This window comes from Eumetopias jubatus, unplaced genomic scaffold (assembly GCF_037043125.1).
Source record: "Eumetopias jubatus isolate StellerSeaLion01/CBP00866 unplaced genomic scaffold, mEumJub1_p1.0 scaffold_8, whole genome shotgun sequence".
NCBI lineage: Eukaryota > Metazoa > Chordata > Mammalia > Carnivora > Otariidae > Eumetopias > Eumetopias jubatus.
Genome location: NW_028274814.1, coordinates 121,131,735 through 121,159,647, shown reverse-complemented (window position 1 = coordinate 121,159,647; position 27,913 = coordinate 121,131,735). Strand labels below are relative to the sequence as shown.

Sequence of the window (27,913 nt, the reverse complement as noted above, 5' to 3'; positions counted from 1 at the left end):
GCCAGAGACGGCCCTCTCTGTCTGTGGGTTAGGGGTTGTGCAGTTCTCAGTCTAACCGGTTTACGTCGGGGAGAGATCCAACAAGAGTGGAAACAGCTCAGTGCTTTTTCGCCCATTGCATTGCGTATTTGTCCTCTACTTCGCATACTGAGTCGCTCCTACAAGTTTCTTCTAATCTCCGTGGTGAACCTACAGCTTTGTGCCTGTGTGTGTGTGTGTTTTCGAGTAGTACTGTTCAGTGACATTTCCCAAGGAATAAAGTGCAAAACCATAAACAGCATGGAATTGGACATGAAGTCTCTTCAGCCTCATTCCCGCCAATGCCCATTCGACTGTAGGGTCCAGCCACCCTTAAATTACAAACATGCTGTTCCGTCAACTGCCTTGCTTTTCTACTCATTCATATTCTTCCTCTGCCTACTTGTTCTTCATAACACTGCTCCATCATTCCTATCTAAAAAGGTTTCTTGCTATCTCCCACCACTTTGTTCTCACTCTTAAAATTAGGTGCTGCTATGTGTTTTTGTAATGCACCGGGGTAACTCCTATATATAATAATGGATAAGAAAATGAATTTTGTATTAGAATCCAGACTCCACCACAAATTGGCTGTGTAAACTTGAGAGATGAAGATGATAATGGTTAACACTTACAAAGTGCTTAATACCTGCGAGTAAACTTTCTAAGACGTTTATACATATATTAAATAACTTAATCTTTAAATTTATGGACTAGTATTGAAATCAAAGAGATAGTAACTAATAGTGCAGTCTCTGCATTCAAACTCCTGGGCCAAATGCTGGCTCTTCCTAGATGCTGTGGCCAGGCTAGTTAATCTCTCTATGCCTTAGTTTCCTCATCTGTAAAATAGAGTAATATTAATAATACTCCCTTGCAGAATTGTTTTGTGAAGAGCAAATGACAAAAGTCAAGTCCCTGGTAGTAGTAATCATCATCATCATTGTCATCTTTTTGTCATATAATCATTCTCTTTTTTAAAAGATTTTATTTAGGGTGCCTGGGTGGCTCAGTTGGTTAAGCGACTGCCTTCGGCTCAGGTCATGATCCTGGAGTCCCGGGATCGAGTCCCGCATAGGGCTCCCTGCTCAGCGGGGAGTCTGCTTCTCCCTCTGACCCTCCCCCCTCTCATGTGCACTCTCTCTCTCTCTCTTTCAAATAAATAAATAAATAAATCTTAAAAAAAAAAGATTTTATTTAAGTAATCCTTACACCCAAGGTGAGGCTGGAACTCACAACCCCTAGATCGAGAGTTGCATGTTCTACCGACTGAGCTAGCCAGGTGCCCACATATAATCAGTCTCTTAACATGCACAGATGGCAAACTCCTTGAAGTCAAGCACTCTATTCTATTGGTGTCTATATCCTTTTGTATTAAAAAGTCATTGAATATACAAAGTTAATTATGTCCAATTTTAGTCATTGTATTTTCTCTAATTTATTTTTAAATTGATAAGATCTCTTACTATGAATACGTAAGGAGTGTTTTATAAAACTTACATAATAGAGCTGCCATCATTTCTGTCCAGCTCTCGTCTTTTAAAATATGCTCTTTCCTTCTGATTATCAGCCCTTTCTCCTTTAAGCTTCTCTTTTTGCTTTCCTCAACATTTACATGCTCCTTGATCAAGATCATTTTTGTTCTTGGTTTCAGCTGCCATTAAGTAATGACAAATACTAAAGCAGAATTTCTACCCCAAACTGTAACCTGAATGTTTCTACGCAGGAATCCTAAGATAACTTTAATAGCAACAAATCCAAAACTGAATTTTTTCTCCAAAACAGTTTGTTCCAACTAATTACTTATCTATATTAATGGTGTGTTCCAAACCCCAAGCTAAATACCTCAATCACCTTCAACCCCAATCCCTGACATACTCTCTGGAATCTGCCCTTGGCCTTTCCTCTCTCCTGATACTGCCTTATCTCTCACATGAAATAATGCCACTGCCTTCTCAATGCCCTTTCTGCCTCCATTCTCTTCTCATTCTGATCTGTCTTCTGTACTGCTAGCATAATTATCAGCAAGTATTTTTCTAAATACTTATATCTTACAGTGTATGCTGGTAAATGTTCAACAACCAGATCTTGGCGAGGGGGGGCAAGCCCTGATTGGTAGAGCTTATCACTTTCTGTGTTATAAACACTGTCACAATGGCTGATTTCCAGCTATCCTGAAGTCACCAAATTCTGAACACAGAGTTGGGAAGAGATACATGTAATTGGTTCTTATGAGCCAGTATGAGCCAACTTTCAGCACAAGACTATTCAGTAAAAATTCTGAGTCTATTAAAAAAAAAATTCTGAGTCTGTTTGCCTTCACACCATGCACTCTTCCCTACCAGATTTTAGCACAAGTAATCTCAAGCATGTGTTACTTTTATTAAAATACAATTCAATTGAGTAAATTTGAAGATTTAATTGGCTTTCCTAAAAAAATATTTTGGCTTTCCTACTGTGGAAAGAGCCAAGATGTCCATCCACAGATGAATGGATAAAGAAGATGTGGTATATATACACAATGGAATATTATGCAGCCATCAAAAGGAATGAGATCTTGCCATTTGCAACGACGTGGATGGAACTGGAGGGTGTTATGCTGAGTGAAATAAGTCAATCAGAGAAAGACATGTATCATATGACCTCACTGATATGAGGAATTCTTAATCTCAGGAAACAAACTGAGTGTTGCTGGAGTGGTGGGGGGTGGGAGGGATGGGGTGGCTGGGTGATAGACATTGGGGAGGGTATGTGCTATGGTGAGCGCTGTGAATTGTGCAAGACTGTTGAATCACAGATCTGTACTTCTGAAACAAAAATGCAACATATATTAAGAAAAAAGAAAAAGAAGAAGATAGCAGGAGAGGAAGAATGAAGGGGAGTAAGTCAGAGGGGGAGATGAACCAGGAGAGATGATGGACTCTGAAAAACAAACTGAGGGTTCTAGAGGGGAGGAGGGTAGGGGGATGGGTTAGCCTGGTGATGGGTATTAAAGAGGGCACATTCTGCATGGAGCACTGGGTGTTATGAACAAACAATGAATCATGGAACACTACACCAAAACAAATGATGTAATATATGGTGATTAACATAACAATAAAACATTAAAAAAAAAGAAAAAAGAAAAAAGAAAAAGAAGATAGCAGGAGGGGAAGAATGAAGGGGAGTAAGTCAGAGGGGGAGACAAACCATGAGAGACGATGGACTCTGAAAAACAAACTGAGGGTTCTAGAGGGGAGGAGGGTGGGGGGATGGGTTAGCCTGGTGATGGGTATTAAAGAGGGCACGTTCTGCATGGAGCACTGGGTGTTATGCACAAACAATGAATCATGGAACCCTACATCAAAAACTAATGATGTAATGTATGGTGATTAACATAACAATAAAAAATTAAAAAAATATTTTGGCTTTCCTGAAAGATTCATGAACAAGGCAATATCTAATCTAGGAACTAGAAGGGAACTCCTAGGAGATGAGTTGTACAAAAATGGAAGGTTGCTTTTCTTTTTTTAAGATTATTTATTTATTTATTTAACAGAGAGAGAGAGAGAGAGAGAGAGAGAGAGCGAGAGAGAGAGAGAGCACACAAGCAGGGGGAGTGGCAGGCAGAGGGAGAAGCAGGCTCCCCGCTCAGCAGGGAGCCCAATGTGGGACTCAATCCCAGGACCCTGGGATCATGACCTGAGCCAAAGGCAGCCACTTAACCAACTGAGCCACCCAGGCATCCCCAAAATGGAAGGTTTTTATGGGAAGAACCGTGGCGCAAGAAGTTATTAGCAAAGGAAAAGAGAAGATTGTTCAGGAAAGATCAAGTTCCCTGAAGGGGAAGGGCATGGGGTCTTATTTGGTGAATTACCTCATGTTACTTTGGGGGGAATGGAGAGGGCCCTTATGACAGATTATCTCATTGGTGCTGATCAGAAAACTCCTGACCAACCAGTTAAGACTATATTTCTGAGGGAGGTTGAAACTTTAATTAGGTTGGTTATTAAGTATCGGTTTTGTGACATGGCCTAGCATAAATGACTTCATCTGGGGCTAATGGTTTTCTTTTTAACGCTTTTCATATACATGTATATTTTGGCAATGTATAATTGTTATGTGAAACTGGGTTTGCCTCTTGGTGGGTGTTCAGCCAAACGACACAATCAAGCCAAAAAATAGGAAAAGCAAATATTTTACTTAGAACAAGTGAAGGAGAACCCCAGAGCTCTTTCCCAAAGCAGTGTCTTCGAATAACAAAATTGGTGATTTGTAAGCCAAGGGTACATACATATCCATGATGGGGCTTGTGCAATGGGGAATATTGCATTGAATTGGAGCAAAAGTTATTTTAAGGTTACAAAAGTTTTTTAAGATTTCCAGGTCAAAGTGGGAAGGGCAGTAAGGGTCAGCATCATCAATTCTCTGGCTCTAGTTGGTCTGGTGTCCAGGTGCTCAAAGGAGCTTAGATTTTGTAAAGATAACTCAAGTGTATGAGTCAGGTCTTCACTTTTTCATTTTATTTTTTAGAAATTTTTTAAAGATTTTATTTATTTATTTATTTGAGAGAAAGTGAGAGAGCATGTGAAGGAAGGAGCAGAGGGAGAGGGAGAGAATCTCAAGCAGACTCCTGGTTGAGCATGGAGACTGATGCAGGGCTCTATCTCACGGCCCTGAGACCATAATCTGAGCCAAAATCAAGAATCAGACATTTAATCAACTGAACCATCCAGGCTCCCCTGTTTTTGTTTTGCTTAAGATTTTATTTATTTATTTGAGAGAAAGGGAAAGACAGAGTCAGTCTTCACTTTTGAATATGATTAGGCTATCTACTCACCTGAAGTGGCTATTTGTTCTCACACTCTTTCAGAAGATGGCTGGGAGCCTAAAATGACTTTTTCTTTTTCTTTCCATTTTCTTTCTTTCTTTCTCTTTTTCTTTCTTTCTTTTTCTTTCTTTCTTTCTTTCTTTCTTTCTTTCTTTCTTTCTTTCTTTCTTTTTCTTTCTTTCTTTCTTTCTTTCTTTCCTTTCTTTCTTTCTTTCTTTCTCTTTCTTTTTCTTTCTTTTTCTTTCTTTCTTTCTCTATTTCTCTATTTCTTTCTCTATTTCTTTCTCTCTCTCTTTCTTTCTCTTTCTTTTCTTTCTTTCTTTCTTTCTTTCCTTTCTTTCTTTCTTTCGAGTAGGTGGAGGTCAGTGCAGGGCTTGAACACAAGACCCTGAGATCAAGACCTGAGCTGAGATTACAAGTCATATGCTTAACCAACCGAGCTACCTAGGAGCCCCCTAAAATGACTTTTCTTATGCGAAGGAAGTGATGTCTTCTTCCATGGACCCTTAACTCATTCTGCTTATATAATTTTAAAAGAGTTAAAAATATGACTCTGCTATAAGTACATAATAAATGTGTAACAGATTTATTCAAGTCATATTAATGAGTGAACTAGCTCTATATCCTATTTATTGACTTTTGCATTAATATGAATTGATAAATCTTTGGTGCACATTCATTATATATCTGTATGACAGTCATGTTTTTAACTTTTTAAAATTATACTTTGGTAATTAAATAACAATTAGGAAAAATGTAAAGGGGTGCTTGGGTGGATCAGTTGGTTAAGCAACTGACTGGCCTGGGTCATGATCTCAGGGCCTTGGGATTGAGCCCTGTGACAGGCTCCCTGCTCAGTGGGGAGTCTGCTTGTCTCTTTCCCTTTGCCTCTCAGGCTCTCTCTCTCAAATAAGTAAATAAAATCTTAAAAAAAAGAAAATGTAAATTAATTTAAAACACCGATTTTACAGTGGTTTTGACATATGTTCCCTCAAATCAGGGAGAGAAAAATTGAAAATGTATTTTCTCAGTAAAAAGATATTGGTAAAACCAGTAAAAACCACAGGCTCAAGGTAGAGTCAGCATCACAGGAAACCAAGACTTAATTGCAGTTTCAACCTCTCTAGGTGTGGAATTCTAAGCCAATGAGCCTGGAATTTTCTGGCCTGCACCAATGAGGTAATCTATCACATGGTCCCTCCTCATCCCAGGCCCCCCCCCCAAGAAGATAAGGTAATAGGACCCTAGGCCTTTTCCCCTAAGGGAAGGTAACCTTGCCCCTTGCCTGAAATAATCTTTTCTTTCTCTTTCTTTTCTAGCTAATAACTTCCTGTAAATTCCTTCCTACAAATACTTTCCATTTTGTACAATTCTTTTGGGAGCTCCCCTCTACTTGCTATGTGGGATGATCCCCAATTCATGAATTGCTTAATAAAGCCAATTAAATTATCAGATTTGCTCAGTTGAGTTTTTTTTAAACTATACCACAACTATAATTATTAAGCTGTGAGATTCTTTAATACTTACTACTTTGAAAAGGAATCCATGTTTTGTTCTAGCCACATTAGGCCACTTGCCATTTATAAGCCATGAATTTTGACAATTCCACCTGCCTGGAACATTCTCTTGTGGCTAGTGAATTAATAATAATAGCTTCCATGCTATTGTGTCTGACACTCTCTTAAGTACTCTTAAATACTTACTCAACCTTCATTAGCTTGGTTAATCCTCACAACAACCATCGTGGAGGTTGAGAGGTTCCATACTTTTCTTATGATCACATAGCTAAAAACCTGCAGAGCTAGGTTTTATATCCAAATCTTGGACTTCAAGGTCAGTTCTACTAACACATTAAGCTGATTTAGTCTCCTCTTTGAAATAACATCTCCACTGTAAATCTTTGACTTAAGGTAGAACGAATCACCCCTTCCTTTGTGTTCTCATAACAATTTGCATGTTTTCAACAATGCTAATGATAATAATAGCATTTATTAAGAGGACTTTGTTGAAAACTTTATATGCATAATCTCATTTAGACCTCACAAAATTCTGAGTTAGAAACTATTAATATTATCTCCAATAGATGAGGTACTTGAAGCTCACAGATTAAATAACTTGCCCAAGTTTACATAGCTACAAAATGGCTGAGGTAGCATTTCACTGAGTCTAGTGACAAAGCTCAAGGTCTTAGCACTAAGAGTCTACTACTTTCCTTGCTAGGCTGCTAACTCTTGGATGACAGAACAAGGTTTTTTTGTTTGTTTTTGTTTAGGCAACCCTAGATATTTGAATAGTGCCCAGTTTATAGTGCATGAAGAATGTTAAGTGAGTAGCCAAAGCACTATCAACTTTCCTTTCTACAGAAAGAGCCTGGTTGTTGGATTGTATGTGAACTACCTCCTCTCCCCCACCCATAACCACATTTCTTCCTGATACATCCCTCAGAGGTAGTGTAATTTCTTTTCCTCCTTTAGACATCATTGGGTGGTCATTTTCCCTTCTGAAAATGTTGGTTTGGGGCTGGGTGAGGTGGAGGTTCAGAGCTGTAATAGTTCTATTTCAATAATTTCCTTCCTTTTTATAGAAACTTTCAAGTGAAATTTTACATTCTTATTATCTTAGATACAACAACCTAGAGAAGTGGGTAAAGAATACATTATTAACCTATTTTATAGATGATTAAGGCTAAAACTAAGGACATTATTTTCTCCAGGTTAAAACGGCTAGAATACAATACAGCCAGGACTTGAGTTTGGGACTTCTAATTCCCGGGTCCTGGGCTCTTTGAAGACACGTTGTCGGGCGTCTGGGTGGCTCAGTTGGTTAAGCGACTGCCTTCGGCTCAGGTCATGGTCCCGGAGTCCTGGGATCGAGTCCCACATTGGGCTCCCTGCTCAGTGGGGAGTCTGCTTCTCCCTCTGACCTTCTCCCCTCTCGTGCTCTCTCTCTCTCTCTCTCTCTCTCAAATAAATAAATAAAATCTTAAAAAAAAAAAACACACGTTGTCAACTTCTAGTTCCCTTAGAACTGGAATCACCAGAGAAAACATTAGATCATAGCATGGGGGGGCGGGGAGGGGGGGAATAGCTTAGAAAAGAAGAAACTGAGGCAAGAATATGAAGAAAGCTAGGTAGACCAGGTAGAGAGCAAAGCAAGCAGGGCAGTTTGTGCTCCAAATTCTGAAAAATTAAAAGTAGGATGTGGACGGAGCACTCAGTAATGGAGACCGGAACAAGACCAGAGTGGAGAGGGAGGACTATAAAGCACAAGAAGGTTCTGGGATTGGGAATCAAAGCACCCAGTAGCATCAGGGCGGCGAAGGACACGCGGCCAGTCCCGGACAAGGGTGGCGGGGCAGCACACTTCCCGCGCGGGTCGGAGCCTGCGTTGCCCCGCCCCACGCCGAGTCCGCGCCGCCCCGCCCTCCCCCAGGTCCCCTAGGTGATGCTGCAGCCAAGATGGCGCCGGCGGCGGCCACGGCAGCTTGAGAGCGATGCTCGCGGTCCTCGGTACCAGCGGCGGCGGCTGTGGCCTCGGCCGGGGCCTCCGGTCTCTCCCGGGCGTGAGCGCTCAGGCGACTCTCCTCCGGCCGGGTTAGTCCGGACAACAAGGAGGCAGCCACGAAGAGAGGAGGCAGTGAAAAACGCGGAGAGTGCGCGACGCCTCCTGCCGCGGCACCATGGCTGGGCTCATCAAGAAACAGATCCTGAAGCACCTCTCCAGGTCAGCCAGAGCCTCGGGCGTGGGAGGCCAGTCCGCCTCCGCCCTAGCCGTCTCGGGGGGCTGCTCACAGCCTCGGGGGCGGCGGGGACTGGTAGTTGTGCGGGAGGCGACTCTTGAGCTGCCAGGTCTAGCTGGGGCAGGGGGTCGCGGCCCCGATCTCCCGTCGCCTGCGGCGTACGGCTCTGGCGTCAAGAGTCGGCCCCTCGGACGGGTTCTCCCCCAGCCGGCTCGCGGAGCAGCGTGGAGGGCGGCGGAGGGAGGCAGCGCGCTGAGATCGCTCCCCGACGCGGCGTCTGGGGGCGTCCCGGGGACCCGGCTTGGGCGGTCCTGCGCGGAGCCTGGGGATTTATGTGGCAGGGTGAATCCGAGCTCCGTGCTCGCCTCCATTCGGAGCAGAGCGCTAACTGAGGGCGTCTGGAGCGGTTTGGACTCTTTGCGCTGACGCTTGTCTTCTCCGTGAAATGTTAACCTTGTTAGTTTCTGAACTCACCCCCACCTCGCCGTTCCCACTCTGATGCATTAGAGGGTGTGCCTGTTTGCACAGTTAGGATTTGTTTTAGGTAAATAGTCAGAGTTCCCAGCTTTGGCAAGTTCTTTCTGGAGTCGTTTTAGTTCCACATAATTCTGGCAAAACAGTTTTTTGTTTTTTTAAAATTTGAGATCCATAAATTAAGGTAGTCAACATCTGTGGTGATAAACACAATACTTGTCATTCTTTCCATTTCATAACGCGGTTTTAGTCAGAAACATGACTCAGTAAAGCTGGCAGTTTGTTACTTCTGACTTCTCCATTTTTGTCTCAAGACACAGGCTAAATGTGGTATCTTGTTTCCAACTTGTTAACAGCGAATTCAAAGCACTTGGTTATGACCCTTTTCTCTGTTATTTGTAAGTTAATGATATTAGGAAAAAACTTGGGTATACTGGTATGTTTATATGGTAAAGACAATTCTTGATTCTCCAGATCATTGAGTACCACAGGTTGTACATTGCGGAACAAAATCAACATTTCTGTGAATCAGCAAATGTTATCTAAACTTAAAACATTAAGATATAACTTTTTTTAAAAAGTAGCAAATTATAGCAACATTTATGAATATACATTTCTTAATATCACTAATTGGAAAGTTTTAATATTGCACATATAGTCTGATACTGAATTATCTTATTTTGGAAAAAGGTTTTATCTTTTTAATTATTATTTAGGTAATGTCTGACTTAATCAGATGTCCTCTAGCCTTTGTCATACTCCATTCCACAAGAAAATTGAGACCTACAGAAAATGATTTGACTGTTTTTCTTCCAAGGATGATGATACATGGCTAGTTCCATTCCAGATGCTTGGGAAGAAAGTTAATTCAATCAATGAGTGGCTTAGGGTGTTCGTTTAATTCTCTTGCAGAACTCCAGTTGAGAAAGGCTCTTAAAAATTAATAGCAAAGGTGATGGCTTATTTCACATATTCAGAATTGAGTCCTTAGGAGTACTTTTTAATCTGTATGATTTCTAATATCTTTGTGGTAAATAGTAATGAGGATTTTTTTTTTCAGAGATGAGGATTTTTGTTTTTGCACCTTTGGTCATGGGTATGCCCCTTTCTCTTTCTTTCTTTCTTTCTTTTTCTTTCTTTTTCTACCTTTCTACCTTTCCACTTTTCTACCTTTCATCCCTGTGACTTAACCATTACATACTGGAAACCTGTACCTTTCACTTCCCTTCACCCATTTTGCCCACCCCCCACCCTTCACTCTGCCAACCATGTTTGTTCTTTGTATTTATGGATCTGTTTCTGCTTTTTGTTTGTTTCCTTCTTTAGATTCCACATATAAGTGAAATCATATGGTATTTGTCTTTCTCTGTGTGACTTATTTCACTTAGCATAAAACCCTCTAGTCCCTCCGTGGTGTTGCACATGGCAAGATCTCATTCTTTTTTATGGCTGAGTACAAAAGTGAGTTTTTAAAACACTTGAATTCTTGGTTATTTCATATTTCAGAACAACTCAGGTGATTAAAGAGTGTCAAATTCATATTCATCTATTAATCTTACTGCTGTCATCGAAGAAAAATAGTTATTTATAAATGTAAAGGACAAGAGATGAAATAAGGCGGGTGTTGTGATAAATTACAGTTATTCAAGTAGGGGTGAACTTTTGAAATTACCTGGGGTCAAGCTTAATTTTACAAATTATCCAGTATTAAAGATGTCTCTATATTGAAGTAATCATCTGGAGGACAATTTAATAATTTTTAACAGGAAATACTTAGAACACATTATCTTGCAATAATAGACATTTCTTGTGGCCAGTTGATGCTCTCATGGCACCTCAAAGGAGGCCTTACCTGACCACCCTTTCATCCTTTTCTGCCTGTATCTATCTATCTATCTATCTATCTATCTATCTATCTATCTATGCTTTTTCTTTGTCTTCACTTGAATGTAAACTACATAATGGCAGGGATTTTGTTTTGAATCTAGCATAATGTAGGCACTCAACTATTTTTTTAATGAATGGCACCAAAGCATTGACTTTCCCTCACGTTTTCTTAACTGAGGTAAGACTATATGCCACGAGTATTATCACAGATATTGGGTATGACCAGTTGTTGTAACTGGATCATTGAATAAATGAACCTTTGTTGTCTTGGAAAGGAAGGACTAGGAAAATGACCCTTTCTATATGGGGTCTTCCAGTAAGGAATAAGACTTTATAGGAACCAACAGGAGAAAGAATGCTTACTCTGAGCCTTGAGATTGAAGTATGGTGAAATTCTAACATTAAAACCAGTGTTAGGCAGATATAGGGGTTTGAGAAACTGGCATAGTGGAAAAGTATAAAAGAGAAATTCTTAAGAGATTAATAAATGCTTTAAGTAAATGTTGAACTGTTTGAGAAGTGTAAATCTGTATACTTGTTCCCTGCCTAATTGTTGTTTAGTTTGTATCCTAAGCATCTGTTGCATTATTAATAAAAATAGTTTGTGTACTTGGAACTGATCTGAAACTGAACAGGAGGGAGGGAGAGAGAAGGAGCAGAGCTGGGGGGATTGGGCAAGGGGGCAGGGCAAGAGGGTGATGGGAGTGTGTGTATGTGTATGTGTGTTTGTGTAGTGGGGGTGGGGGTTGGACTACTTATATTTTAAGAGAAGTGAAACAGGAAAAGCCTTTGAAGAGAAATTACTCTGATCTTTCATACTATAACCAGCACAGAATACGTTTTAGAGGCTTCTCTAGGAGAGTATTTTTTCAAAAAGGAATGGAGAGTTCTAAAGAAAAGTTATAACAAATGTAAGAAAAGAAATAAGAACAGGAGCTACCTTTCAAGACCTCATGTTACTGTGCATTTGTACTTGTGTGCTAGAGCAAAGAAGAGGAGGAAAATAGAAGCTGGAAGATAGAATATATTTAAGCCAGGACGTGAAAAGGAGTAAAAGATTCCCATACAAATGCTCCCTCTTCCCTTCCTCCCATGCTTTTTTCCCTTTGGCTAGTACATACTATGCTGGACACAAGGTTAACTGGAAGTGGGAGTTGACAGGACAGATATTCACCACACCTGGGTGGAATCTTTGTATAGTTTAAAGTCCTGGTTTTCAGTCAGAGGTGATTTTGCCCCTTACGGGACATTTGGCAATGTCTGTATACATTTCTGATTGTCACAACTTGGGGGGGAGGGGAATAGAGGCTAGGAATGCTGCTAAACATGCTGTGTACACAGCACAGTCTGCCACAACAAATAGTTATATTGCCCAAATGTCAGTAGTTTTGAGATTGAGAAACTGGTTTGAAGTATACAAGCATGTCAGATGATTGAACTAGGTACTGTGCAATTTAAGGTTATTTTGTCTGCAAACAACAAAAATCTCTGTTTAACTTAGGTAATAGAGGAAATGTAACAGAAAGCTGTTGGGGTGGGTCACCAAGTCCGGGGAAGGGCAGACCTAACCAGCTCCTAAAACCTCATTGGACAAGATAATTCTTTGTTGTGAAGCTCTGCTCTGTGTTTGTGGGATGTTTAGCAGCATCTCTGGTCTCTACCCACTAGATGCCAGTAGCACTCCAGGCATTGACAAATGTCCCCTTAGAGTAAAATCTCTCTTGGTTGAGCACGACTGCTTCTACCTCTCACAACTCCCAATCTGTGGTCTTTCCTGTCAAGTTTGAGATTCCTGGGAGAGAGAACCTGTTTGGCTCAGTTCTGCTTACCAACATGGATCAGTTAAAAATGGCAAAGGGTCATAAAGCAAAGATATGGTCATAGGTAGAACTGTTTTGAGTGTGGCTTGCTGTTCCATTTGGTATCTTTAATAGGCACTGAACTAAATTAGATTTCAGAGTGCCTCATTTTCTATGTTAAAGAAATTGAACTTCATCCTGGGAGGTGACTGCTAATAAAGAATTCCAGACAAAAGAGGGACATGATCATTAAAGATGCTTGGTTATCAGTTTGGTTTTGGAATCCAGGGTTCAGGAGCAGTTGACTGTGGTGGAAATAGAGAGTCTATGGAGGGTCTCTGATTAACTTAAATAGAAAAGTCCTGTATTGTAGGGATATTATCCTACAGAATTTATGGAAGGTCAGGGAACCGTACTTGGAAAGGGATTGGATCCAGACCAGTTCTAATGATCTAGGTAGGAGAAACCACTTGACAGTCTCAACAAGATATGTTCCCTAAACTAAGGGAAGGAACAAATAGAAAGAGAGGGTGCCTTGGGAAGATTGTTGAATATTTGGAATATATGTTAGGGAGATTAGGAAAGGTTGAACTCTTGCCCGGTCTTGTGACTGAATGGCAAAGTGATAGAGACTTTAGGGTGCCTCACGGTGTATTCATGGAATAGCTTATACTGTGAAAGGAAGAAAAGGGGGGAACAGCAGCTGATAGTCTGGAAAGAACCATCAAAGGATTGGAAATTTTATCTGGGTGGGAGAGCAGTTGAGAAAAACAAATGAGAGAACTGGAAGGATTGGAGGTTTTGTCTAAAAGTATTAAAGTTTAAAATTTCAGAGGAGGATTAGGCCTAATTTAGAGCAAGGTATCCATTAAGGCCATTGAACTGAATTGCTGAAGAGACGTTAAGGTGCATATAATCTTCTGGAGTGGAGTGAGGAGTGAAGTAAGTAGAGGAAGATGAGATCAAAGAGAAAACCAGGCTAGACCTTGTGGGGCCTTGTAATGACTAGGTCTATAATCATTCCTGAATTAAACATTCTTGAAAGGAAACAGAACATGATTTAGACCGTCGGAAATTATTTTTTCAAATGATAATTTTGTGTAATTATTGATAGGCTAATTACATCTTTCACTTTTATGGTAAAGCTCAATAAATAATTTTGAGAGTTTATGTTTATCAGGTTCTTGAACACTGGGCATTGGAGATACAAAGATGGGTAAGACATGGTCTCAGCTCTTGGGAAACTTCAGTGATTCCTCTTGTGGCATAGGAAGCATGAGTAGGATCACTAAATGTAACCTGTTTTTAGAAATATATTGCCATATGAAGTTTGTGAGATTTGATTTACTTGGATTGGGCAACTGGGAAAAAATTGAGTTAATTATTACCTTTTAGGAATAGAAATAAATTTACTTTTGTAATTTTGGGAATTTTAAAAAGTAATTTTTAGTTACTTAAATTGACAGTATTCTTTTTAAAATAACCCCCAGTACTGTTGGTTTTGACACTAGATATATAACAGTTATTTAGCAAATATTTACTGAGTGCTACTTTGTACCATGCGCTAGTCCATAGTGCTGTGGCTAGAATCCCTGCCTTCAGTGGCATTTACATTTTTAATCAAAGGAGGCTGATAGTAAAAGAGTGAAGTACATTATATCAGTTTGTGGAAAGTGCTATTAAAAATATAACACAGGGAAAGGGGATAGAAAGTGCAGGGAGGTAAGGGTAGAGTTTGCAGTTTTAAATCTGGTGATCAGGAAGGCCTGATTGAAAAGGTGATATTTGAGAAGAGATATGAAAGAGGTAGTGGAAGTAAATGCAAGGATCCAGAAGTGGAAGCTTGCTTATCATTTTTGAAATGTATCAAGGCCACCAACATGAGTGGAGTGAGGAGTGAGGTAAGTAGAGGAAGATGCATCAAAGAGAAGACAGGGCCAGACCTTTTGGGGCCTTGTAATGACTTCAGCTTTTTACCTTGAGTGAGATTGGAAGCAAGGCTTTGAGCCAAGGATTACTCTGCAGCTATGTGGGAAATAAGTAATAGGAGGACAAGGGCAGAAGCAGGAGGCCAATTAAAAGTGTTAACTATCCAGGTGAGAAAGGTTTTGACTTGGACCTGTGTTGATGCAGTGGACTTGTTGAGATAGAGACAGGTTCTAGATGTATCTCAAAGGTAGAACCACAGGATTTGCTGACAGGTAACATGTGGATTGAGAGAGAAAGAACAGTCATGACATAAGGAACTGAGAAGATGGAGTTGCTGTTAACTACGTAGAAGAGTGCAGGAGAGGCAGGCTTAAGGTGGAGAGATAAGGAGTTTGGTTTTGATGTATTAATTTGGATGCCTGTTAGATATCTGAAAGGAGATTCCTTTTATTTGTGAACTAATTTAGACTACACATTTTAGTCTGCTGTTCTGTGAAATGGAAGTATGTGCAAAGCAACCTTCAAAGGCCAAAGGAACTGTGACTGAAGAAAAACACCAAGTTCAGCTTGATGAGAAATGGTTTTTAAGGGGACTAATGGACAGAAGCATATCTTGGGGGGCTGCAAGTGGGTAGATCTCCACAACACCACCTTTTGGGAAACCTGCTTTTATAGCTCTAGGGGCTGGGGAGTACATGCTAGGAGACCACCAGGGAGGAGCATGTTTGAGAATAGGTAAGTATCATAGTCATATCTCCAGAGCAGTTCCAAAATGTTATGCTCCAAGGGTGTACTTAAGGGTGCTGTTAAACAAAAGGAAAGAATGGGAATGGGGGCTGTATTCAAGAAGACTTCAGGTCACGGAGCAGCCATCATGGTGTTAGTCTGGTTCACATGTCTGCAGCACCAGTATCAAGTGTTTTGCGTGTGGTTATCCTTTGGTTTATGCAGTACATAATTACAGTGAAGTGAATTGTGAGATGAATTTTAAGGGGTGGACTTTATAGTGTTGTATTTTTTGCTATTAAGTATACTATGTAGAGGTATCAAGCAGGTGACCATTTTTTTCACACTAATTTCCAACTAAAACCAGATATTGATTCCTCAGAAGCTAGTTTCAGGAGATAGATTTGCAGACTTTAGTTGAAAGGGGACTTAGATGCTTGGTCCATTGGATGTTGTAATATTACCATTCTAGAATCAGAAGAGATTTGTTCCGGTCTCTGAGAAGGAAATTATTAAAACGTTAGGATTTGTGATTTGCCCAGGGTTTGACAGGTAGTATTAAGTGGTTAAGTTACTGATCCAGTACTCTTTTAATATGATTATTCTATGCTGCCTCCTCAGGCTTTTGCTCTATTTTCAGCATTTATTATAAAATTTCAGTCTTACTACTCTTTTGTGGTATTTCACCATCCTGTTGCAGTATCCCTTAGGAGATTCTTTTATTATTTGGAAGTCCTTTGACTCTGTAGTCCTTTGAAGCTTGGGAAACATAGCCTTTTGACTTAGTAGTTCTGTGAAATTGGGAAAGCACAATTTCTCCATTTCTTTATACTTGCATAATTTTTTTTGCAATATTACACTTTGCCTTAATGCTTCAATCTGAACATTTCCTTAGTAAGTTGATCTCTTATCAGTTATATGTGTTCTAAATGCTGCACATTATTTTGCATATATTAGGATGAATAATTTAATATTTCTGTTAAATACTGGTATTTAGTTGTTATTAGTGACTGGAGCTCAGATTGAATGTAAGTTACAGGTGTAACTTTATGACTGTTTCCATGAGTGAAATACAAGCAGTTACCACATCAAGACAAAGTTATTAAAACAAAGTTGAGAGCTGAAACAAATATGATTCAGAGTATAATAGTTATTTATTTTTTCAGATATTAGATTTACTGTTAGTCTGTCTGATAATTCATTTACTTATTTTGAGATTTCTCCCAGCCAAAATGAATGTAATATATAAATTTTGAATCTCTAGATTAGTCTCTTCTTTAAGACTTAATTTTAGCTATATGTTTATGTACCCTTCTACCCAAAAATAAAAGAGAGCTCTCTAGCTTCTTTTTGCCACTGCTAGTATAACATCAAGTGTTGTTTTCCTCTACTGTTGTTTGTAATTTTATTTTAGGAATTAATATTTAGAGAGAAACTTAGAAATACCAGAAAATTCATTTTAAAATTTGCCAAAACCATGTTGTTTACTAAATTCAGTTCCTATTCCAAAGTTTTCTTCTGCTGCGATGGAACTTTATATATAAATGAACTATACATAAAAAGGGGCATCATAAAATCTAAGGTTTATATTATCTTTAAGGAGTATTTTAAGTGTGATTATTCGCATTGATAAATCATGCATTTATTCTTTCCACCAATACTTACAGAAGATCTGTAAGATATATGTGAAGTTAAGAACTATAAATGCCTTCTTAAAACAGTATGGTAGATGATTAAGTAGATTCCAGGATAAAATGTAAGTCTTAAGAGATAGGCACAAAGTACTGTATGCAAATTTAATGGAAGTAGAGACATTGAGACAGAGGTGGTCTAAGTCCAGAGAAACTGTAAAGAAATAATGAAATAAAAATACATAAATGATAGTTTATGTGATATAAAATGGATAGTTAACTAAATCTGTTTGCTTGACAGTGTCATGCATACCAAGGGAATATTTAAAGCAGTTAGAGAAGTTAAGGATAGTTTATTTTTTAAAAAAGATTTCTATATTTACCTTAGAGAGAGCGAGAGTATGTACACATGAGTGCGGGGAGGGCAGAGGGAAAGGGAGAGAATCCTCAAGCAGATTCCCCAAGGTCGGCAGGGGAATTGGGCTCCATCCCAGGCCCTGAGATCATGACCTGAGCTAAACAAGGAGTCAGATGCTTAACTGACTGAGCCACCCAGCGCCTTTAGTTCCTAGAAACTTGGCTGCAGTTTTTTTCTACTGTTTTCTGATACTAAACTTTCTATCCCTTTTTTGTTTTTCACCCATCTTTTGTTGTCTTATTACTGTAGCCAGATTGTTTACATTCCTTCTTGCCAGGTCATCCTCTCGGGCCTCATTTTACTTGTACATCTTAACAGGCAGCTTTAACTAGGTCGGCTAGTCTTCATTGGTCTTCATTTTTTAATTCCTTTAGGTCTTAAAATATTTTATTACAACAAAAATTTCCATGTTTTAGTTCTGTAGATTGTCATCTCTATTTTTTAGTTTCTTTCTTTCTTTTTTTTAAGTAGGCTCCATGCCTAACATAAGGCTTGAACTCATGAATGTAAGTAAGACTTGAACTCCACCGACTGAGCCAGCCAGGTGCCCTCTAGATTGTCATCTCGTTAAGGGCAGAATCACCCTGACAGACTGCATTCTGAAGGCAGTGATTGTGTTTATCTTGTTTGCTGTTGTACCTTTAGCATCTGGCACAGTATTGTTATACATAGTTGTTCAGAAACATTTTCAGCTGACTAGAGAATAGATTAGCTTTGGCCTTCATAGAATTTATAGGATGTAAATTGGTTGTCCTGAATACATTTTTGGCAGATGACTCATATCCAAGAAATTTAGATTAAAAACTTTTTTTTTTTATAAATACTCTAGTTCTCTGACTTGCTTTTGTGTGTATAGATGTAATTTATTGCTGGATCTCTCTTTGGTTTGTGGGTTAATTTTCATAGCTAACTTTACTTTTTGGTATTCTCCATAAAATGAATTGAAGATTACAGTTTTAAATGGGCTTTTTAGCAGTTAAACTAATTTGATAATTTGTATTTGTAAATTGCTTATCTTTTAGAGTGCTTGTCCTATTTGGTTTGATTTAATGTTGAATTACACAGTTCAGTCTTCATATAGCTTTTGTACAACAGAGTTATTTCATTTTTGTTAATATTTTTAATATAAAATTAAAAAAATACCAGTAGTAATAATACCAGTGGTAGAGAGAATGAGGGAAATCACAAATGGTTAATTTATCTTAGAATTTAAGCAGTGTTGCCTTTAGTTATTCCAGTGTGAAATACAACTGTATTTTTTTAAGTGCATCACAGCTAAATATTTTTATCATATCATTCCTTTCCTCTTCCTTCCCTTAAATTTGCTCCCTCCTATGTCCCCTGTGTACCCATTCCCTGCAGCGATCCCTGCTGGCTGTGGTGGAGATTGGTGTGCTGTGAATTTCATAATCAAGGAGTCTAAGAAACCCTGGGAACTGACTACTTGCTTTCACCAGGAATAGGGACCTTTTGTCTGAATTTCCTGCCCTCAGGTAATACTTCTGTTCCCCATCATTTTTGGTTTCTTCTTCTTTCTTTTTATAAATGCAAGCACTTATTTTGCCCCACATAAAGATACTTTGAGAATATTTTCTGATTCTTACTGTACTAGTCAGATACTGATTTCTTTTTTCTTTTCTTTTTTTTTTTTTACAGTAGCTCTAGGCTCATGCAATTCCTCTCTTAGAGTGACTTTTCTAATATATAAGGTTTGGCAATGCATTTGAAGTTATAACCAACTCTTTCTGTTGTTAAAAGAGTTTTATAACTTACAGTCAGCTATTTGGAAATAGTAATTAGTATTTGATCTACTCTTTAATGGGTAAGATTTCATAGTCTAATGTAATTAATGAGGTATGAAGCCTCTTGATAAAGAGAATGTTTTCATCACTTCTCATTGAAGGACTTAAGAGTATTTTGTGTATTTAATGTTAATTATGATCTTTATCAAAGAGATTGAAGTAATTCTTATGAACAGCAGTGAAAATAGAGTTCTTGAGGAATGTAAGGACTTGCCACCCCATTTATTACTTCCCCTCTCCTCTTACCCCTTTTAAAAATTCATTATCAGGGAAAGTAATTATGTTATAAAACCAGATTCATGGAAATGGCACTCAATTTCAAGTTGGACTTAATGAAAAATCTAGAAACTTGTATCATTGAACACTTCTAGTGCTTAGGAAATTTATCCACATAACTACTTTGAACTATTCTAAAAGTTTAGTGAGAAATTGGTAATTAAACATTAACCATGATTGGGGCACCTGGCTAGCTCATTGATGGAGCATGTGACTTTTTTTTTTTTAAGATTTTATTTATTTGTTTGAGAGACAGAATGAGCAGTGGGGAGGAGTAGAGAGAGAGAGAAGCAGACTCCCTGCTGAGCAGGGAGCCCGATGTGGGGCTCGATTCCAGGACCCTGAGATCATGACCTGAGCCGAAGGCAGAAGCTTAACAGACTGAGCCACCCAGGTGCCCCTGGAGCATGTGACTCTTGATCTGGGGTTGTGAGTTCAAGCCCCATGTTAGGTGTAGAGATTACTTTTTTTTTTTTTAAGATTTTATTTGAGAGAGAGAATGAGATAGAGAGATCATGGGGGGGTAGGGTCAGAGGGAGAAGCAGACTCCCTGCTGAGCAGGGAGCCCGATGCGGGACTCAATCCCGGGACTCCAGGATCATGACCTGAGCCGAAGGCAATCGCTTAACCAACTGAGCCACCCAGGCGCCCAGGTGTAGAGATTACTTAAAAAAAAAAAAAAAAAAGATTAACCATGAGCAGAGTTGTGCAACTCATTACAGAGGAGTGATGTGACATTTGATAAATTTATTGGCCACGTGTTAGCAATTGTATAGATATGATCAATTAAATATTGTTTTCCAGTATTCTTGTCTGCCTTGATTCTTTGCTATCATTTGGGTGTCTGGATCTAAACCAAAATTGCCAAGGGAAAGATGCCAAGCTTTAACCTTAGGTAGACCATTAGGGAAACCTTTGAGATTATCTTTAGGATATTGATATTTAAGGATGTTGTTTATAAAGGCATTCAAAGATGGTTCTGGTCTTGTATATACCTCTAATAAGTCCTCTAGAACCTTTGCTTCTGAAGTACAATCATAGCTATAATCCCCTGCTTTTTTTAGGTTACACTTCCTTAACATCTCTTTATTTGACCTGGTTTGTGCTTAGCTTATTGAGGATGAGGTGTTACAATTTTTTTTTTAAAGATTTTATTTATTTATTCATGAGAGACAGAGAGAGAGAGAGAGAGAGAGAGGTAGAGGGAGAAGCAGGCTCCCAAGGAGCAGGGAGCCCGATGTGGGACTTGATCCCAGGACTCTGGGATCATGACCTGAGCCGAAGGCAGATGCTTAACCATCTGAGCCACCCAGGTGCCCCTGAGGTGTTACAATTTTATTCTTAGTTTCAACCATAGCTATCCATTTGTTTATTCAAGTCACCTACCAAACTTAATTCCTTTTCTCTCTTTATCTTCTCATTTTAATAAATTATGATGCCTTTTTATTTAAGTAACTCTTAAATAGATCTTCCTTTTCCTGAACCTAGCACATAGCTGACTTCTTGGCACCAAGTAGACATCAGTAAGACTTGAATATCCAGATTTAACTCATCATTTCTTGTGTTACTCTTGCAAATAAGCATTCTCATTTCCTTCTGGTCTCATACTTTTTTATTCCACCCTTGGCACTATTCCTAGAGAGATCTGTTCAAAATGCTAATCTTACCATTTAATTTCTTGGTAAAAATTTTCTTTTTTAATTGAAGTATAATTGACACACAGTAGCCCATTGATTCCAGGTTTACATCATAGTGATTTTTTTAAGATCTTTTATTTATTCATTTGAGAAAGAGAGTAAATGAGAGCATGAGTAGAAGGGAGGGTCAAAGAGAGAGGGAGAAGCAGTCTCCCCTGCTGAGCAGCTCAGACCTGAGCCAAAGGCAGATGCCCACTGAAGCACCCAGGAGCCCCTATAGTGATGTATTTTTTAAAAGATTTATTTATTTATTTTAGAAAAAGAGAGAGTGAGAGGGAGAGAGAAAGCCAAGCTCTGCTGAGTGCAGAGCTGGGACGCAGGGCTTAATCTCATGACCCTCGGATCAAGACCGGAGCTGAAATCAAGAGTTGAATGCTTAACTGACTGAGCCACCCAGGCCCCCCATCATAGTGATATTTTTATACATTATGAAATGAACCCCACAATAAGTCTAGTTACCATCTGTCACCACACAAAATTGTTACAATATTGTTGGCTGTAGTACCTATGCAGTACATTATATCCTCATGACTTACTTATGTTATAACTGGAAATTTGTGCCTCTTAATCCCCTTCATCTATTTTGTAGAGCCCCAATCCCTCCCCAGTCTGGTAGTCACTTGTTGCTTCTAATATCTGTGAGTCTCCTTTTGTTGTGCCTCTTCATTTGCTTCGTTTTTTAGATTACACATATAAGTGAAATCATATGGTATTTGTCATTGTCTGACTTACTTCATTTAGCATAAAACTCTCTAGGTCCATCCATGCTGCAAATGGCAAGAGTTCATTCTTTTTTATGGCTGAGTAATATTCCAATGTGTGTGTATACCACAGCTTCTATATCCATTCATCTATTGATGGATAATTTGATTGCTTCCATATCTTGGCTATTGTAAATAGTGCTACAGTGAACCTAGGTGTTGTGCATATATCTCTTTGAATTGGTGGGGTTTTTTTTTGTTTTGTTTTTTGCTTTTTGGATATATACCTAGAGGTGTAATTGATAGATAGTGTGGTAGTTCTAATTTTAATTTTTTGAGGTGTTTTCATATTGTTTTCCATAGTGGCTACACCACTTTACATTCCCACCAACAGTGTACAAAGGTTCCCTTTTTTCCACACCCTCACCAACACCTGTTATTTTTTGTCCTTTTGATAATAGCCAATCTGACTGGTGTGAGGTGGTATCTCCTTGTGGTTTTGATTTGTATTTCCCTGATGATTAGTGATGTTGAGCATCTTTTCATGTGTCCATTGGCCATCTGTATGTCTTCCTTGGGGACACTGTTTATTCAGATCCTCTCCTCATCTTATCAGATGTATGATTTGTAAATATCTTCTTTCATTCAGTTAGGTCACTTTTTCATTTTGTTGTTGGTTTCTTCTGTGCAAAAGCTTGTAGTTTGATGTAGTGCCATTTATTTATTTTACCTTTGTTGCCCTTGCCTAAGAAGAGTGGTTCAAAAAAAAATATGGCTAAGACTGGTATCAGAGAGCTTACTATCTGTTTTTTTTTGTTGTTTTTGTTTTTTTCTGGGAGTTTCATGGTTTCTGGCTTCACATTCAAGTCCTTAATTAATTTTGAATTTATTTTTGTATGTGGTATAAGATAGTGACCCGGTTTCATTTTTTTTACATGTGGCTGTCCAGTTTTCCCAACACCATTTATTGAAGAGACCTTTTTCCCCATTGTATATTCTTGCGTTCTTTGTCATAGATTAATTGAACATATAAATATGGGTTTATTTCTGGGCTCTCTTTTCTATTTCCTTGATATATGTGTCTAAGTTTTTATGCCAGTACCATAATGTTTTGATTACTAACAGTTTTGTAGTATTTGAAATCAGGAAGCATGATAACCTCCAGCTTTGTTTTTTCTCATGATTGCTTTTGCCGTTCAGGGTCTTTTTGTGGATCCAGGCAGGTTTTGGGATTCTTTGTTTTAGTTCTATCAAAAATGTCATTGGTATTTTGATGGGGATTGCATTGAATTTGTAGGTTGCTTTGGGTAGTGTGGACATTTTAACAATATTTTTTTCATTCCATGAGCACAGCGTATCTTTCCATTTATTCTTTCCATTTGTGGAATCTTTCCATTCCACAACAGTGCTGTCCTCTGTTTCTCAGTGTCTTACAGAGTATATAGGTCTTTCACTCCCTGGTCAAATTTATTCCTAGATATTTTATTCTTTTCAGTGCAGTTGTAAATGGGATTGTTTTCTTAACTTCTGATAACTCATTATTAGTGCAACCTATTTTTGTATGTTAATCTTGTATCCTGCAACTTTATTGAATTCATTTATTCATTCTTATTAGTAGTTTTTTGGTGCAGTCTTTAGAATTTTCTGTATATTGTATTATATCATCTACAAATTGACAATTTTATTTCTTCCTTTCCAATTTGGATTCCTTTTATTTCTTCTTCTTGCCTAATTGCTCTGGCTAGGACTTCCAATACTATGTTCAATTAAAGTGGTGAGAGTGAGCATCCTTGTCTTGCCCCTGATCTTGGAGGAAAATCCTTAAGCTTTTCACTGTTGAGTAGGATGTTAGCCATGGATTTGTCTTAGGGCCCTTATTATGTTGAGGGGTACATTTCTTCAATACACACTTTGTTGAGAATTTTTATCATAAATAGATGTTTTTATCATAAATAGTTGTTGAAATGTGTTAAATGCTTTTTCTGTGTCTACTGAGATGATCATATGGTTTTTATCCTTTGCTTTGTTAATGTGTATCACATAAAGATTGGTAAAAAATTTTTATTGGCTCATGTTCAAGCTTTTTAAAAAAATTTATTTATAACAGTAGAATTTTTTGTCCAAAGAAATATTAAAATAGAACTTAACTGAATAAGATAGGCAAAAAGTAGGGCTCCTTGTTAATGGAACAAAGACTGGCTATGCTCATAAATTTCCTTTTAGTAATTTAGTTGAATCAGTAATTAGGGCGATCAGCTATTACATCTTTTCCCTTTTTATTTCTTCTCCCAGCTATGTTGAATCATGAGTCTTCTTAGGAGCACTGTGGGAACAATGCAGATGTGTAGGATGAAATCTACATTCTTTGGCATGGGATGCAAGAGTCCTTCATGATCTGGCTTCAGGCCACCTTCAAAAGCATTCCATTTCATTACAAACTACCCAATGCCTTGTACTTCGTCCATGCCTACTGTATGTGATCCTGTAACCTTGAACATGCTGTTGCCATGCCTAAAATGTCCTCTCACGTGGAAGAAACTTAACTCTTAAAAAACATAGCTCAGGTTTGGCCTTCTCCATGAAGCCTTCCCTAAACAGTATTTTTAACAAATGATCACTACTTCTCATATACCTCCATCTTATCCTATTTTCATTTTTATTGTAATATCTGTCACACAATGCTTGGCACATAGTAAACTATAACGTACTGCCATGATTTGTTTATGTGCTTGTCTCATAGTAAACTGAGGTTTTTGAAAGCAGTGATTATGTCTTATTTGTCTAAGTTACCCAAGAGCCTAATCATTGCTCAGTTTTTGCCATGAAGGATGCATGTATAGTTGTGTCAGGTGTTCCAATATTTCAACAAAATTAGGAAACCCAGATTTTAATACAAGGTCTACTCATTTTAAATGTTAGCCACCCATTCAGGTTTTTTAAAACACTGTGCAGACAGACAAAACGTATTTGTGGGTAAAACAAAGCTCACAGGCTGCCAACTTATAACCTCTTCCATTCTTTAGAACTTTTCAATTCTTTAAATGTGAAAAAACTGGTTAGGCAAGATTGGTTGATATCCTTTACATGTGTATTATAAAAATAACCAAGCCAAACAAACTCTGTAAATTGAGAATACTAAAAAAAACATTATTATGAGCATAACTTGATTCTTCTTCCATTAACACTAAAGTTTTCTTTGAAGAAAATAACATTTATGTCTTTAAGTATTTAATAAGCTTCAAATTGACATTGAAAGCGCCTTGAAGGTAGGAATTGACATATACTCCTATAATGCCCAGGAAATGTTTATTAATTATTGTTGAATTGAAAATCGATCAGTATGATAATGATATGGTAATTGATATTGAAATCCCTTTTAAGTTAAAATTATACAAATTTGATTATAGTCTTGGCTCTGCCTTGATATGACCTTAGCAGTTGACTTAAACCCTTTTGGTCTTCACTTTTTTTTTTTTAAGATTTTATTTATTTATTTGACAGGGAGAGACAGCGAGAGAAGGAACACAAGTAGGGGGAGTGGGAGAGGGAGAAGCAAGCTCTCCACTGAGCAGGGAGCCCAATGTGGGGCTCGATCCCAGGACCCTGGGATCATGACCTGAGCCGAAGGCAGATGCTTAACAACTGAGCGACCCAGGAGCCCCATGGGCTTCACATTTTATATAATAAGATGAAGACTTTGGATTAGTGCAACTTTTCAGGTGCTAAAATTATTTCATATTTTTTGATAGTATGAAGGCTGTTTGTTGATCTACTCGGTTTTTAATTTTTTATTTTTTTTAAAGATTTTTTTAATCTGTTTTGAGAGAGAGAGAGAGAGGGAACACGAGTGGGAGGGTCAGAAGGAGAGGGAGAGAGAATCCCAAGCAGACTCTGTGCTGAGTGATCTACTCAGTCTTTTAACTTGGTTTAAAATTGCTTCTTATATCTTCAGATGACAAATTACGAATGGTTTTCAAAAAGCTGTGGTTCAAATATCTTAAAAATTCTGATTTCCTTGTATTTTATTAAGTTAACTAGTCCATTTTCTTTTTTATTAGGAAGTATACATAGGTGTGTGTGTGTGTGAGAGAGAGAGAGAAAAGGTGTGTTCATAATAAATTACATTCTTCATTGAGCATTCTCAATTTATAGTTTGTTTAGCTTATTTTTTTAATATGCAAGTAAAGAAAATCAATCTTGTATAAGCATTTTTTATATATGACTTAAACAGCTTTATTGAAATATCATTGATTTATATGCAGTAAACTGTATATATTTAAGGTATACAGTTTGATGAAATTTTGACATATGCCCTTAATTTTCCTCATGTCCTTTTGTAGTCCTCTTCTTCCTCCCCTCCTGCCTCATTCTTTATTATTATATAATCTACTTATTTCACTTAGTGTGTATTTTCCAGAATTTTATATAAATGAATCATATACCTTCTTTTGGCCTCTTTCCATCAGCATAATTATTTTGCAATTAATCTGTTCTGTTATATGCTTTCTCTCTTACTGCTGAATATAGTCCTTTGTGAATATGCCATAATGTGTTTATCCCTTCACCTGATGATGGTCATTTAGGTTGTTTCTGGTTTTGGACTATTACAAATAAAGCTGCTGTAAACATTCATGTATAAGTCTTTATGAGGACATATGCTTTTCATTTCTCCTAGGTGTACGCCTGGGAGTAGGATGGTTGAGTTATACGTGGGTACATAAATAAGTTTTTAAGAAACTGGTAAACAGCGTTCTGAAGTGTACATTTTATGTTCTCACCAGCAAGTGTGTGAGAGTTCCAGTTGCTCCATATCTTCAAGAATGCTCAGTATGGTCAGTCTTTGAATTTTTTCATTTTAGTGGTAAGTAGTGGTATGGTTTTAATTTGCAGTTCCCTGTTGACTGGCTATATCGTACATCTTTTCGCGTGCTTATCTGCCATCTGTATGTCTTCTTTGGTTTGAGTGTCTGTTTAAATCTTTTGCTTATTTTATTAATCTGTTGTCTTATTTTTGAGTTGTAAGAGTTCTTTTTTTTTTTAAAGATTTTATTTATTTATTTGACAGAGAGAGACACAACGAGAGAGGGAACATAAGCAGGGGGAGTGGGAGAGGGAGAAGCAGGCTTCCTGTGGAGCAGGGAGCCCGATGCGGGGCTCGATCCCAGGACCCTGGGACCATGACCTGAGCCGAAGGCAGACGCTTAACGACTGAGCCACCCAGGCGCCACTAAATAAATAAAATCTTAAAAAAAAAAAAAAAGAAAGACTGCATATTTTTCTCATTTAGTGCTCTGAAATCTTTGACAGGCTCAAGATCACCAAGATTTTCTCCTCTATTTTCTTACAGTGATTTTATGGATTCGGTTTTTAGATTTTGGTCTGTGATCTATTTAAATATTTGTTTATAGTGTGAGGCAAGTATCAAGGTTCTTTTTTTTTTCTTCTTCTTCTTTTGGCCGTGGCTATACAGTTGTTCCAACACCCAACACAATTTATTGAAAATAGTATCTTTTTTTTTAAGCTACACGCAGGCTTGAGCTCACAACCCTGAGATCAAGACCTGAGCTGAGATCAAGACTGAGCCACTCAGGCACCCCTATTTATTTATCATTGATTTGGTTTTGTGCCTTTGTTGAAAATCCCCTTACTATAAATTTGGTTCTATTTCAGGACTCTCTGTTCCATTGTTCATGGGTCTATCTTTACACCAATCTCAAACCATCTTGAATACTGTAGTTTTTTTTTGTTTGTTTTTTAAAGTAAGCACTATGCTTAATGTGGGGCTTGAACTCATGACCCTGAGATCAAGTTTCATGCTCTACCAACTGAGCCTGCCATGTGCCCCACTGTAACTTTTTTTTTTAAATACATTTTTTAAAGATTTTATTTAGTTATTTGAGAGAGAGAGAGAAGGAACGGGGAGGGGGAGGAGCAGAGGGGAAGGGAGGAGCAGACTCTCTGCTGAGAAGGGAGCCCGATGCCTGGTTTGATCCCAGGCCCCTGGGA

General features: G+C 38.2%; 1 protein-coding gene and 1 pseudogene across 2 annotated transcripts in view; one reads left to right on the top strand and one right to left on the bottom strand.

Moving 5' to 3' along the window:
• Window positions 1-8,286: 8,286 nt before the first annotated feature.
• Window positions 8,287-27,913, top strand: part of BLTP3B (bridge-like lipid transfer protein family member 3B) — a 121,754-nt gene continuing 102,127 nt past the window's right edge. For both annotated transcript variants that reach the window (XM_028121627.2, XM_028121629.1), the window contains exon 1: window positions 8,287-8,551. In XM_028121627.2, the coding sequence (XP_027977428.1) occupies window positions 8,508-8,551 (44 nt within the window). In that variant the 5' untranslated portion in view covers window positions 8,287-8,507. The remainder of the gene's footprint in view (window positions 8,552-27,913) is intronic.
• The window catches only part of LOC114222957 (ribosomal protein uL24-like pseudogene), a 30,207-nt pseudogene continuing 10,972 nt past the window's right edge, over window positions 8,679-27,913 (bottom strand).